The sequence below is a fragment of the Polistes dominula genome, unplaced genomic scaffold, assembly GCF_049000335.1.
Source record: "Polistes dominula isolate Pdom_NZ unplaced genomic scaffold, Pdom_raw_medaka contig_286, whole genome shotgun sequence".
Taxonomy (NCBI): domain Eukaryota; kingdom Metazoa; phylum Arthropoda; class Insecta; order Hymenoptera; family Vespidae; genus Polistes; species Polistes dominula.
Window position 1 is genome coordinate 553185 of NW_028300851.1, and position 14935 is coordinate 568119.

General features: G+C 28.7%; 2 protein-coding genes across 3 annotated transcripts; one reads left to right on the forward strand and one right to left on the reverse strand.

The window, feature by feature from the left end:
• Positions 1-3114: 3114 nt before the first annotated feature.
• Positions 3115-4465, forward strand: LOC149033822 (uncharacterized). The gene is made up of 4 exons (XM_089179769.1): positions 3115-3465; positions 3546-4036; positions 4092-4172; positions 4252-4465. The coding sequence occupies exons 2-4, from the start codon at positions 3904-3906 to the stop codon at positions 4410-4412; spliced, it is 375 nt and encodes a 124-aa protein (XP_089035895.1). The 5' UTR covers positions 3115-3465; positions 3546-3903; the 3' UTR covers positions 4413-4465.
• A 3645-nt stretch (positions 4466-8110) lies between these two features.
• On the reverse strand, positions 8111-12661 carry LOC107073650 (uncharacterized). Of its 2 annotated transcripts, XM_089171571.1 has the most exons (9): positions 12417-12661; positions 12223-12335; positions 10554-11618; positions 10353-10483; positions 10186-10275; positions 9954-10063; positions 9652-9746; positions 8367-8491; positions 8111-8285 (listed from the first exon to the last, which is right to left on the reverse strand). In XM_089171571.1, the coding sequence occupies exons 3-6, from the start codon at positions 11570-11572 to the stop codon at positions 10011-10013; spliced, it is 1293 nt and encodes a 430-aa protein (XP_089027697.1). In that variant the 5' UTR covers positions 11573-11618; positions 12223-12335; positions 12417-12661; the 3' UTR covers positions 8111-8285; positions 8367-8491; positions 9652-9746; positions 9954-10010. The 2 variants fall into 2 exon arrangements, with proteins under 2 accessions (XP_089027697.1, XP_089027748.1); XM_089171622.1 differs by lacking the exons at positions 8111-8285; positions 8367-8491 and having other exon boundaries at positions 9648-9746.
• Between the last annotated feature and the right edge of the window lie 2274 nt (positions 12662-14935).

Genomic DNA, 14935 nt, shown 5'->3' on the forward strand with positions numbered 1-14935 from the left:
TCAAGACTGTGCATAGACTTTAGAGACTTAAATAAACTAATTGTACCACAAGCACAACCTTTTCCAATAATTGAAGATTTAATAGTAAAAACAAGGGACTGCAAATTTTTCTCCACACTAGACATAAATTCTGCCTTTTGGTCAATTCCCCTTAGAATAGAAGATAGAACAAAAACCGGTTTTGTAACACAAGATTGACATTACCAATGGACCTGCCTCCCATTCGGCTTAAAAACAGCACCAGCGATATTCCAAAGGATACTAAGCAATATCTTAAGAAAAAATAATTTAAAAGATTTTTCGGAAAATTACATAGATGATATACTTATTTTTTCACCAACCTTTGAAAAGCATATAGAACACTTAGAACAAGTGTTAAGTGCGATACTAAAAGAAGGATTTCGATTGAAATTTAAAAAATGTACATTCGCTTCTAACTCTGCTAACCTGGGACACATAATAGAAAATAATACAGTCCGGCCAATCAAAGACAACCTAAAATCAATAGAAAATTTTCCACAACCAAAAACTCAAAAGAACATAAGACAATTTTTAGGCAAAATAAACTTTTACCATGAATATATTCCGAAAAGTGCTATAATACTAGATCCACTCCACAAATTATTGAGAAAAAATGAAAAGTTTATATGGACAGAAGATTGTGAAAAATCATTCCAGGAAATAAAAAAGCTACTATGCAAAAAACCAATATTAGAAATATTCGATCCAAAATTAGAAATAAAACTATACACAGATGCATCAATAGAAGGTATAGCAGCAATACTTAAACAAACACAACCTAATGGAAAAGATAAGCCAATAGCTTATTTTTCAAAGAAATTAACAGAAACTCAAAAAGAAGAGAAAGGCTATATACTTGGAATGTCTGGCGATAAAGGAAGCGGTGAAATATTGGCAACAATGGCTTATTGGGAAAAGATTCACAGTGTTTTCAGACCACAAATCACTGGAAAACTTGAATATTAAAGCAAGAACAGACGAAGAACTAGGCGATTTAGCGTACTACTTATCACAGTATGATTTTGTAATAAAATATATTCCAGGAAAGGACAACATAGAAGCGGATTGTCTAAGTCGAAACCCAGTATTAGAACCAGGGGAAGATACAGAAGAAGCGCTAAGAACTGTGAATCTAATAGAGATAAACGAAATTCAAAGGGACCAAGCTGAAAACAAAAATATTCAACAAAATATAAGGAAACTTATAGAGAAAAATAAGATATTTTATAAGCACACAAGAAAGGGGGATAAAATAATTTTATCAGAGAAATTAAGCAAAAAATTAATAGAAAAAATTCACAAGGAATGGTGCCATATTGGTATACGCCAAATGACAGCAAGAATGAGTAAGAGATACACAGCAAAAAATATGACAAAAAATATAATAAAAATATGTAAAAATTGCAGGATATGTTTGGAGAATAAAACAAGAGGGCAAAGAAAATATGGACTAATGTCACACTTGGGCCCAGCGACAAAGCCTTTTCAAATTATGTCACTAGATACAATAGGGGGTTTTGGAGGAAATAGATCAACAAAAAGATATTTACACTTACTAGTTGACCATTTTACAAGGTACGCTTTCATAATAACATCACGGACACAAAACGCAAATGATTTCATAAAACTAATAAAAAAAGTAATAGAAATAAATCAGATAGAAATGATTTTAGCAGACCAATATCCAGGCATTAATTCAAGAAAATTTAAAGAATTTTTAAAAGAAAAAGGAATAAAAATAATATTTACAGCCGTAGATTCGCCATTTTCGAATGGTTTAAATGAAAGATTAAATCAAACCATAGTAAATAAAATTAGATGCAAAATTAATGAAAAGGAAAATAAAAAAGCATGGACAACAATAGCTCATGAATGTATAAAAAAATACAATGAGACAGAACACTCAACAACTAGATTTGCCCCAAGATATTTATTAGATGGATCAGACGTGAGTATTGTACCAGAAGAATTAAAAGAAGTTGAAGAAAAAGATATATGGCTTAAAAACAGAAAAACAGCAATAGAAAATACGATTAGATCTCATGACTATAATAAAACGCTATTCGATAAAAATAGAAAAGAACACAAATTTAACATAGGAGATTTAGTATATATAGAGAATGGAAATAAATTAAATAAAACGAAATTGGATAAATTGAGAACTGGACCATATGAGATAATAGGTCAGATATCGGATTCAATATATAACATAAAAACAGGAAAAAAAGAAATACAGATTTATTCCATATAACAAAACTCATACCAATCACCGATGAAACAGAAGACACAGATAAAGAATGATAAATATCACAAATAGAATACAAATTATGAAGTATTTTCACCCGGAGGGGGGAGATGTAAAGAAAGTGTACTTTCTTCCTTTGTGATTACGCGCGCTTTCATAAGTAGGAAGGTAGTAGGAAAGGCGTTATGTGTATAAACCTAATTGGATACACAAACAAAAGAGACAAAGCAAAGATGTAACGTATATGGATCAGATGGGATATAAATAAGAGAGAAAAGACGTTACATATACAAATCAGATTAGATATTTAAAAAGGATAGATAGATTTAATAGACTAAGAAAGTGAGTGATAAAAGTGAAGAATAGACATAATTGTCGTTTTTCGTTTCAGGTAATATTATATTGTTCATTTTGTAAATATTGTATATAGGAAATAAGGTTGACATAGAAATAAATTCGTTTCAGAACAACACTTTGTGCTATTCTTGACCGTTTTGTTTGAACCACTCCTATTCTGGTCTTATATATATATATATAATATTGTTTTATAATATGGAGTTGTTAGAATAAGTAACCAAATTTGTTTCTCTGTAAAATAAGAGGTTATATTTTAACTGATGTTATTATTTACAATATATACACATACAAAGTTCACCAATTACCTGTAAAATAAAAGAAACGACAATTAAAGTCAATTATTCGTCTCTCCCTACAACTTTAATTTATAACTGAATTAAAATAATTTATTCTTAATGACTTTTATTAACACGTTTTCTTTCTTTTGTTCTACCTATCCGTTTCTAACTTATCATTCTGCTATATCCTCGATTACTCGACGAGGCCCATATATGTAATACTTCTATATGGACAGTTTAAATGGGAAGGAATGTCCCACTATTAAGGTGCCGACATATACTATTTTCTCTCTCGTCCCAGATACCTGGTTCACGTTGCGCATGCTTGAGAATTCCCCATGATATAATAGAGGGGGAAGAATGAGGGGAATAATTTTGTGGTTATGATTCTGTTTACAAATATATTTATTATTATAATTCAGAAAAACAATTATAAATTTTAAAAAACTTTTGTTTTTATTTAAATAATATTCTTTTTCCAACAATCAGTTATTGAAAAATGGTAAAGTTTTGTTATTTATGTGATAGAAAAACGTCGAGAGCTGACAATATTTCTTTGCATTAGTAAGTGCAAATTATTTTTAATTTTTTAGATGAAATCCTTTATTATGTTATTAATAATATTTAAATTTGATCAATTTTAGATTTCCGAAAAATTTGGAGATACGTTTGAAGTGACTAAATGCTTGTGGATTAACTGAAAATAATGATGTAAAAAGAACTTGCATATGTTCCAGACATTTCAAAGCTGATGATATTTGTCAATCAAAAATTTTTGGAGTTGTTAAATCTTCTTTAAAACGTAATGCAGCTCCTACACTTTATTTAACAAATCCACTCAGTATTGATAAAACTAGTAAATTACCACCAAACACGCCGCTATCGGAAGTATTTGATGAAAATGGAGTCAGCAATCAATCGTCATCATGTTTTTCTGAGAATAATATTGTCAACCAATATAATGTACTCAATACTTTGCAAAAAAGTAAAATAATAAGATTTATGTATAAACATAGAAGGATAGTAACAAAAAAAAATATTTATATATTATTTCTAAAAATGTTTTGTCCAAAAAAATGTTTTGAAGTAGACAATACTGAGTGTCAAACCTCAAATAATAGTAGCATTAATTTTGGTAAGTTTAATGGAAAAATTTAATTTTTTAATATTGTTAAATATTTTAATTCCAGGAGCCTCTTGTAACCAATCTGATTTAAATGAATTTATAGAAAATGCAAAATCAGATCCTATCAGCGAAGACGAAAATACTGGTGAGAATAAATATTATATTTTATTGTTAATATTTTTCAAATATTTTTCTAATTAATACTGTTTTATTCTTATTTAAAGTTCCACATGAAATTGATTCCCCAAATCAATTTCGAAAGCGTAAATTTTACGAGCCTCGTCATGTTAGTGAAATTTCAATATCAGATTTTGCGACGCCTAAAAGGAGTAAAAGAACCCTTTCTTTAATAAAAGAGACTGATAAAAAAAATCGGATAAAATAAAGCAGCTACAGAGGCAAACGAGGAACCTCGAGAAAAAAATTTCATCTTTGCAAGATTTAATAAATCATCTTAAGGAAAACCGTATGTTAACTGATGAGAGTGGTGATGCTCTAATGGTATAGTATATTCTAACTAATATAAATTGTATAATTATAAAATTGTAAATATTTTATACAAATGTTATGGATCACGAATTTAACTAATAATTTAGTTTATTGATGTTTTATGATAAGGTATTTATCATCAAATATTTGTAGCAATTGTACATATTTACTTTATTTTTCTTTTCTCAGCGGATTTCGGTATAAATTCTCCTAAACAATAAAAAAATAATTGTTCAGTATTATCTTGTATTTTAAAATAAATTTGCATTGAATTAAAAAAAAAATTTTATAATAACATTCCTGTTTTGAATAACCCGCTGCCTTCCCCTTTGCGCACAAAAGAATGCGCAGAACCGAGCTGGAACCTCAGAGGACAGAGAAAGTGTTATTCTTCTGTCTTTCTTAGTCAGAACAGCTTCCACTTATAGAAACTGTCCATATAGAAGTATTACATATATGACGAGGCCCCCATCAGGTGACCTAAAAGCGCGCGCAGAGCATATCAAGCGCGCTAAATTTTTGAAGAAAGTATATTCTCTTTACATATATTTCAAGTTTTTGTATACAATATATATCCAGCTAAATATTTTATTCAACAAATGCCGATTGCGAATGTGTTAATTTGTTGTGCAAGTATATATATAATATATTCGTATATTTATTAAACCTTTCGCTACGTGCGGTGACTATAGTCACCCAACGCCTGACGCTCGCTACGTACGGGCGGTGACCAGTGATCCCATTCGTACGATAATTATCGTACGCGTCACGTAATTTATAGCCTTGTACGATCCAAAATTCAGCCTGTACGATAATTCAATATTAATCGATATTATTCGATATGTACTTAATTTTATCGATATGTCTCGAAGTTTTTTGTTTGGTTCACTCGCTTGCTCAGCGTCACGCGCCTCCCATTTCCCCCACCCCACTGCTGTCACAGTCACAAGTTATATATACTATAAACTACCACAGCCCAATAGAACACATGAGTCTGAAAGTTGATGACCTTTCTTTTTACTCATCAAATTTTGCAAACGAGTCAGTTGAACGGTTAACGTGAAAACAGAAGACACGAAGAAAATATGAAGATATAAAGAAAAGAAGCAAGAAGACAGAAGAAAACTGAAAAACGGTTGGAAAAATTGCAAAAGATAGCAGTATAGCAGCATAGCAGCATTTGCATACCATCAATAACAGCGATAAAATCTAAACCTTCTTCTCTCTCATTTATAGATTAACATTTTACAGATTTTACATTTTTTCAGTTTTTACTTTTACAGTTTTTACATTTCTAAACATATTTCTAACATTGTGACGTCACAGAAGATCATACGACAAAAAAGAAGTTACTAATTTACCCGGTAAATATTTTAAAATTATTAACCCAGGTAATTTTTAAAGGATAAACATATTCTCAAAATTCAATCAAGTCTTTGTATTTTTGTAATCTATTTAATTAGTATTCTATTTATTCTGTCATTTTAATCTTAACACTTAGAACAGGACGACTTCTTCAACATATAGAACTGATTGAACAGATAGAACAGATTGAACAGATAGGACAGATATGACAGATAGGACAGATAAAATAGCCGCTACAGAATCTACTATAATTACAGTAAGTCAATAAAAATCTATGTAAACATATAGTGACATCACGTAAGATCGCACAAAAAAAGTATGTTAAAAATTGACCAGGGAAATATTTGATAATTATTAATCCAGGTAATTTTTAAAGGATAAACATATCCTCAAAATTGAATATAGTCATACAATTTTTTTCAACAATTTAATTATTAGTCTATTTATTCAGTCATTTAACGCTATAAATTAATTATGTTATGCAGATTATTACTGTTGTAACATCATCTAATGAAGAAGTTCATGGTAAAAAAATATGACCTGATCATTTTATGTATTCAATTATACATGTTTTATTTTAAGCTAAAAATTTATTCCCTAGGTAATAACGAACGTTTAGTTTTGCTGCTAAAAGAGAAGAGTACATTTTTATATCTATTATTGATTTTTAAGCATATTTTTAAAACTAATTTGGAAAGATATTTTGTAACACTTCTTCTTTAATTATTCAAGTTTTTATTTCTTTTGTATTTTTTATTGGTTATATTTACAATGACAGATAACACATCTCCTATGCAATTAAAAAAACAAAGCACACGGCGGCCACAAAAGTTCCGTAAGGAGTGGCTTAGTAATCCAAATTTTTGTTCATGGCTCCTGCCTCATTCTAACAAATTAAAAGCTCAATGCTCACTCTGCAAAGCAACAATCACTGCGGAGTTAACAGTTATTCGCAATCATGCGACGAGTAAATTTCATTTAATAATGTTAAAAGGTTTAACACGTTGACGCCGGCGCCGATTTTCAGTGTCTGCGCTGTGGGGCGGCACTCGAATGTAAGATGCGCTTCATCTGGCGGCGCGTGATTTTTGCCTGTTTATAACCTGGACCAAGGTGGACCACCGGTGGAACGCGCCGCCTGATGGAACAGTTAAGCGCGGGCCACCGGTAGTACAAGCTGCCCGATGAGGCAGTCTTGTGCGGGCCACCGGTGGTACGCGCCGGCTTGAACGTGTTAAATAAACAAACAAAAATAGCTAGTTTTATAGATAAAGCTTCAAATGAAGTTCAAAATGATTCAATGAATGGTAAAATTTCACGCGCAGAAATTAAATTGTGTGGAAGTATCTCAGACATTGAATGGTAAAAAAAAAATATTTTAATAAATATTTGTGTTTAATCTATTCAAATGAAGTATCTGTGATCAAATTTTACGCTAAAAGTTAGCGTCAAACGTCAGCATGAAATCGCACCTTTAAACGTATCAATGACGATTACAGTTGTTTCGTAAATGCACACTTTTAGTGCAGCGGCTCGCTCAGCGAGAGTAGCGCGTCGCAGAATACGTCCGTAGCGAAAGAGTTGAGAATATAAATATATTTGATTGTAAAATTAATTTATAATACACATTTTTTACACATGTACGTATGATTTGTATTAATGTAATATAGCATAAATAGTATTGTATTCAGTCTTTTTATGGATGCTGATGTATGTTACTTTTTATATTAAATCTTTCTAATTTATTATAATAAAAGTTTAGTTTTTTCAATTTATTGTATTCCGCTAAATTAATGTTGGTGTAAAATAAATGAAGGTAAAATTTATATATTTTATAAAAAAAAATTCAGCAAAAATAAATGACACAAAAAAAAATTGCATAGAAAAAAATAGAGGAATAGAATTAAAAATTAGTAAGAAGTGACGATAAGATTGGTAAAATTTGACTAAACAAAAGAGTCCTCGATTAGACGTGAGGACGATAATGTTAATTAACAAAATAAAACAAATATTTATTGAATAGAACATATGTGAGATTACAAGATAAATTGTTAATGTATTATAAATATCAAAGTATCAAACAACTTACACAAAATAGGAATAATTTCTAGGTACGATGTTTGGAGATTGTACATAATTTATAAATACACTTCGTTTTTAATATTTAAAATAAATTTTCTTAACGCTATGAAAAATAACAAAATATGTTTTTTAATTAATTTTCTGTATTTCGTATTATATGGAGTTAATTAATTTGAGAAATGAGTGTCTAATATAAGAGTTTACATTGAAAAAATATGTCTATTACCATTAAATAAAATATCATCTACCTGAGATACATTTTTACGGTAAATCTACTTCAGGTTTTTTTTTTTAATTAAATGATTAACATTTGTTATCACATCTGAAATAAAAATGAAATATGTTTAATACTTTTTTCAATTTAGATCTAAACTTTTAAGATTAAATTTTTTATGAATCTTACTTGTAACGTTTATCTAACTGAAGTACAGCAGCACTTTATTTGTTCACTTTATTCCTACAATTTGATCGTAATTTGTATCTAGGCGAAGATACTGTAACTCTTTTTAAAACTATACGTGGCTGTAACTGTAAGCAAAAATGTTTATGCATTCAAAATAAATAAAAAAATATATAGACAATATTTTAGAATTTGTTATAAACAAACAATTTTTGTTTGTACATATAATTTTTTACACATTATTAAAATACAGTAAAATTTGCATATTTATATTTGCTACTTGCATTTTTTTGCGCTTTTAAAATGCTTGATATCTTAAGATTTTTTATTAATTTTTTTAGAATAGAAAAAACCAAATAGACGAAATTTTAGAATTTGTTATGAACAAATAAACTTGTTATATATATAATGTTATACAAAATGAGACTAATATATTAAGGGTTTAAAGTACTCACCGAGGTTAATAAAACATGACTAATTAACATAGGTCCTAAAATCAACCCTTTTGTTGTAAATTAACTTTTATTATTTATAAGCTTTTGATACTATAAGGGGGTCTCTAAGTAACATTGAGTTTAAGCAGAAGAATTTGCTTAACAATACACTAGTTCAAGGATCATTTGAAAGTATATGTCAATTTATAATCCGTAAATGTTAGAATTGCATCGCGAATGAAAAGAAGATGTATCAAATATTCATGAATTATACAATGTTTGCATTAACAAAATCATCTTTAATTATTAATAATTTATTTTGACAACCTATACCTAAGAAATTTTTAAGCAAATTCCAAGTAAAAATTCAATATGTTGTCACCAGATCTACTTACGATATAAATAATACAATTTTATTGGCACCGAAAGGGTTGATTTTAGAATCCTATTAATTAGACATTTTCTATTCCTCTCTCTTTTGATAAGTATTATAAGACTTTAAAATAAAACTGATCTGATTTAATTCTGTATAATATATAATATATATAATATAATATAATCCTATATAATATAATTATTTAAACATTATTTACATACCTTGAAATTTTCATTTTTAGATGCATTGCTTGCCTTTTTCTGTTTTAAGATTTTGGAAGATTTAAGATTTTTAAGTTATTTACTTATCTTTTCTTTTTTTTTCCTTAAAAATATATAAATTATTAAGTATGCAACTGTTAATATAATTAATGTAGAATATAGCCGAGAGATGCACAGTAAAAATACTTCATAGTAAAAACCATTATTTATAATGTATGTTTAAATCTTTTTAAATCTAATTATATAAAATATCTTACCATAATTTTACGTGAAGTATTAGCATCTTTAGAACACTTTAGAGTGTTGCTTTTTGTGTAGACTGCTTTTTTTTGTTTAGAATCGACACGTTCTCCTATTAATAGTAATACACACAATATATAATTTAATTTATTAAATAAACAATATATTATATATTATTAAAATAGCAGTGAAGACCCAGTCACGTTGAATTACTAGTTCTCGTCAAAAATGCACGATGAACAGCATGTAGTTAGCTATGGCACACGCAGTTAACTAACAATAAGTGTTAAAATAGCGTAATAATAAAATACTTTTTTACCAGTCCGATAATTTAATGGTGGGTATGTCTTGCGTTCTCTTAATCTTGTAGCAATATTCAAATATTTGTAATTTTATTTGTTTGCCTAGTTGTTACTTTATTTGTATCACCTTAAAAATGTTGTATATGATATATATGATATATATCATTAACTCACTATTTATCGTAAATCACAAAAAAAAAGAAAAAAATCATTTATTTATATGTTAGTAGTAACCAAATATTTAAATACCTTCTAGATATGATTTCCACATTTTGCAAAACTTATTGATATTCAATGGACATCCACGGGAATAATACTTCAATAATTTTGTTGGTACAACTAAACATAATATAAATTTGTAACATTATATGTAAAAGCGTAAGTACAATCATAACTTTAAATGCCTTTAATATTACCGTTTTTAGAATTATGCGATTTTCCAACAAGTTGATAAATATCTTGGTTCATATCTTTGATTAATGTTGAGGATAATCGTTCATGAATGGGATGAGTTTTGAGCTTTTTATTAATTACATGGCCAGCATCGCTACATAAATGAAAATAATATAAGTCGTGTATCCATTAATAAGATGAAATGCCTTAAAATCCTTACATACTTGACCAATTGTCCTTCAAAAACCAAGCTGAACCCATCAGTTAAAGAATAATCAAATATAACTCGTGGTATCCAATTAGATAATAATTTAGGTTTCTTTAATTCTAATAAAGATAGATCTTTATTGAATTCAGTTTGAATATCATTACCTTTTGCAATTGGAAAGCTTTCATTTTTATTATATTTACTTTCATAAATTTTATTATCATTTCTAATCTCTCTGTCGGATATTAATTGATGATCATTTTCATAACTATCACTTGTATTATATAAAACAGTTCTAAGCACTGATTTATCATTAGCTATATTTTTATTCGCATTCGTATCATAGTAATTTTCTAGAATAGGACTTTTTACAATGTCCAAATTTTCTGATGTAATGTCCTGCTTTAGTTTCGATATTATTTGATTATTGTTATTACTGGTACTATTTTTACTAACTTCTTTGATTGTATCAGGCTTATTCGTATCAACAAATCTTTTTTTTATTTGTGGTATTTCTAGATTGTGTACTACCACCTCTGTTTTATTCTCCTGTTTTTTCCATCTTGATTCCTCTATGCTAGAATTAGAATTATTAGAAAAACTATCACTTTTTCTTTTATTGAATCTTTTAGTATGATACTTCATATTTTCCTCATTTTTCTTGTTTGTATCTGCTACAAATTCTGAGAAATCTTCAAATTCACTAGAACTTGTAGAAATAAGATTACAGAATAGTTTTTCTCTTCCTTGCTGATTTGTACACTGTTTCACTAATATTTTTCTATTTGACAATATCATGTCAGATACGATTCTAGGTTTATCCGCATAAGAATTACTTTCAAATCTTTTAGCATCTCCTTTATCTGATCGTTGTAAAGGCATATTATTTATCTCTTTTAACCTGTTGTTAGTATCTTGTTCTTCTCTTACAGCTATCTTTAAAGTTCTATGCAATTTATCTACATTGCTCCTAGTGCAATTAGATGATTTTGTTAGTAGCGGCACATCATTAGATCTTCCATAGATATTTATCATTTCGTTATTTTGTACTTGGGTGCCATTGGCAACATTACATTCTAGTCTAGACAACAAAATATTTTTATCAAAATTCAAAATTTCGAATAATTTTAAAATATGTTTTATAGGCACATCTTTGTTTAACAGATTCGTAACAATTGCATTCTGTATATCTTCTGAAATGTTACTTTTCTTCTTTTTTAGAAAATGACTCGATTGATTATTATTTATATTTTTATATTTTATTAGATTTTTCTTATCTAAATTATTATTATTAATATTATATTTATTTTGTATTACATTAGAAGAAGGTAAGTCTTTTGAATTGGGTACATAAGTTTTATTGTATATATTACTATTGTTCTTAACTTCTAGAATCGGGCTATTGCATTTTTGACGACAAAAAGAACAAAAATGTACTTTGAATTCAAAGGCATTTTGTGTTCGTGCTTTTTTCATACATTTCAATGTATAGTGATGAAAATCATTGTAGAAACCTCGCTTAACCAATACTTTCCAAGAATCTGTTACACTTTTCCAATCCTCGGGAAAACCATTTTGAAATTTAAATCGAATAACAATCGTTAATTTTAAAATAAAACAATAACATCTATTAAAATTAAATTATCATTTTAGCCAAAAATTTTCAAAAAGTTTCAAAATCTTACCCTCCCAACAATCTGCAAGTTTTCCATTGAGATGATATATGTTATTAAACATTGATTCAACTTTTGTGGCAGTCAATCTTTTATTTATGGGCTGACTATATATAAAGTTTCCACTATGTAAAATAAATATAACAAAAGATAAATGAGAAAGAAATTACAAGTTATTTTAAAATAAATTAATTTGTTCAAATTACCAATCTGAGGTTCCAGTAATAATTAAGTGATACTCTTCATTTAACATAACTCTCCAATTAAAATATGTATATTTCGTTTATCTTCAGGAATTGTAATAATACTTTTTCGATTAAAATTATAGATATTCTCATGATAGCTTTCATTTCTTAAATTTTTGTTTTGCAATTTAACAAAATTTGCATTTCTAATCCTTTTCATTGGTAATAAAGACATATTTATGTTCGCTTAAAAGTCAACAGCTACGTTTACCTGAAATAATGATAAATTATTATCCTTTACAGACACTTCATCTTCAATTAATAAATTTTAATTATCGAAGCAATCTTTTAATCATTCAAGGAGTGATCCTTAGCAATTTTGATCTACTTTTTGTTTAATGAATCTACAGCGAATATAAATAAATTCTGCTGGAGCTTTTGATTTAATTCGTTATACAGGAGATGTTATGTATAAGATAAAAGTTAAATAAATATAATTTATAATAATAATTAATTGTTTAATAATTAAAACTTACCCCTCCTCTCTCTCTCTCTCTCTCTCTCTTTCTCTCACCAAATCGTAACGTGTTTTTTGTTGTCTAGAATTTTGTCGTCCATTTGAACTTCCCAGAAATATCAGACAGTCGTAACTAAAATTAATTTCCCGCTATAATTTAAACATATTTTTTAATATCGAATAGTTGTTCATTAAATGAGCAATTTCGTTTCATTTTAAACAAAAATGTTAAACGCGTTTTTCTAAAAATACGGTTTTTCATACTAGGATTTAAGATTTTATTTGTAATTTTCATCCAATTAATACGACAACTGTACACAATCTTTTTAGTGGGATGTTATAGAAAATGAGAAAGAAATAATAAGATGATGAATATATATAATAGAATAATAAATAAGTAACAAGGATATATATTAAAGTAATTAATAATGGATACAGAAATATAAAATATAACTAATAACTGATAGAAATACAAATATACAAAGAATTACAGACACAGATTTACTTACAGACGGAGCTTAACAACTCATCCGACAGAGGACAACTGCTCAACCAGTGATCCCAGAGACTTTAGTTCGTCTGATCGACACAGGGGCGTAAAATTATCGTACACACCGGAAAATTATCGTACGCACAGGAAAAATTTTGAAATTTGTTGAATTTTTCGGATTAGATTTTCAAAAATCTGGAAAAATTGTCCAAGTTCCAACTTTTTCAAAGTTGATGACCTTTTTTAGTCTTCAAGTTCAAAAAAGAATCGTAAATCAAAAGCTATCGTAAATACGGCGTACGGCAGGGAGAAAGACCAAATCGTACAGAGATCGTACAGAGATCGTACAGTGGTGGTTCTTTCTTTTTCAAGCTTCTCGAGATATCGAATCAAAATCACAAGTTGAACCCCTTTACCGTTCTTACTTACCCCGTTGGCAAAATTTGATGAGTAACAAAAAAAAAAGGTCATCAAGTTTTCGAAATTCCAAATTGGACAGTGATAATTACCGTAAAATCGAAAATTATCGTACAAGCTGAATTTTGGATCGTACAAGGCTTCAAATTATGTGACGCGTACGATAATTATCGTACGAATGAGATCACTGTGCTCAACCAGCAGTGATCCCAGAAACTTTGGCTTGTCTGATCGACACAGTGCCGTAAAATTATCGGGTTCTTAGTAAAATTATCGAACGCACAGAAAAAAAAGTTTCAATCTCAAGTTTTGGACTAGGTTAGCAAAGATTTTCCGGATTTCCAGATATTTTTTTTAATGTAAATTAGTGTAAAAGTGCAAAAAAAGTATATTTTCGCGACTCGATAACCTTTTTTTTTTTTTTTAGTCTTGTTGTCAGCATTTAAGCAGCTCGAAGCTCGATATATAGTAGATATCGCGACTTTTTCGATTCAACGATACATAGATAAGAGTATGTAGGGCGATAAGAGGCGCTGCAATTCGAAACATAATCAACATAATCGAGACATATCGAAAATTATCGAATTATCGTACAAAAACTAAAATTATCGTACATTTTTGTCACATATCAAACTTGAATGTACGATCGTACAATGCTTCAAATTATGTTACGTGTACGATAATTATCTACGCATATTTATGCTAAAAGTAACCTACGCCCTTTTGGAGAGAGAAAGGGAACATAATCTTATTAGCCATCAGTACCCACTGGAGGTGAAGGTGGGAGCAAAAATCGGAAAATCTCGGACTCCCACCGCTTTCAATTGTTATCGCTAATGGTTTTCTCCCTAGCAACCATCAATAGTTATCCCCTTAGCAACCGTCAGCGGTTTTCCAATTGTTATAAGGAAGAGAACACAAAGAACAGAAAATCACTTACAAAGAAAAGGAAATTGTAACCTAATACGACTTATCGCTTACATTTTTTTTTTTTTTTATATAGTCCAATCAAAATAGCTATGAAATCGGGTTTTTGGCCTATACGGCTGAAAAAATATGGAGATATTTAAAAAAAATGCATACAAAACTGTGGGCCAAGTAAAAAAAGTTCTCAAC

Bases quoted from the DNA above. Each gene is read 5' to 3' on its own strand.
- LOC149033822 (XM_089179769.1), top strand. From the start codon at position 3,904: ATGTATAAACATAGAAGGATAGTAACAAAAAAAAATATTTATATATTA. The intron at 4,037-4,091 runs GTAAGTTTAATG...TTTTAATTCCAG, and splicing joins TAATAGTAGCATTAATTTTG to GAGCCTCTTGTAACCAATCT. The intron at 4,173-4,251 runs GTGAGAATAAAT...TCTTATTTAAAG, and splicing joins CAGCGAAGACGAAAATACTG to TTCCACATGAAATTGATTCC.
- LOC107073650 (XM_089171571.1), bottom strand. From the start codon at position 11,572: ATGATAAATATCTATGGAAGATCTAATGATGTGCCGCTACTAACAAAA. The intron at 10,276-10,352 runs GTAATATTAAAG...TATTATGTTTAG, and splicing joins ATCGCATAATTCTAAAAACG to TTGTACCAACAAAATTATTG. The intron at 10,064-10,185 runs GTATTTAAATAT...AACATTTTTAAG, and splicing joins GTGGAAATCATATCTAGAAG to GTGATACAAATAAAGTAACA.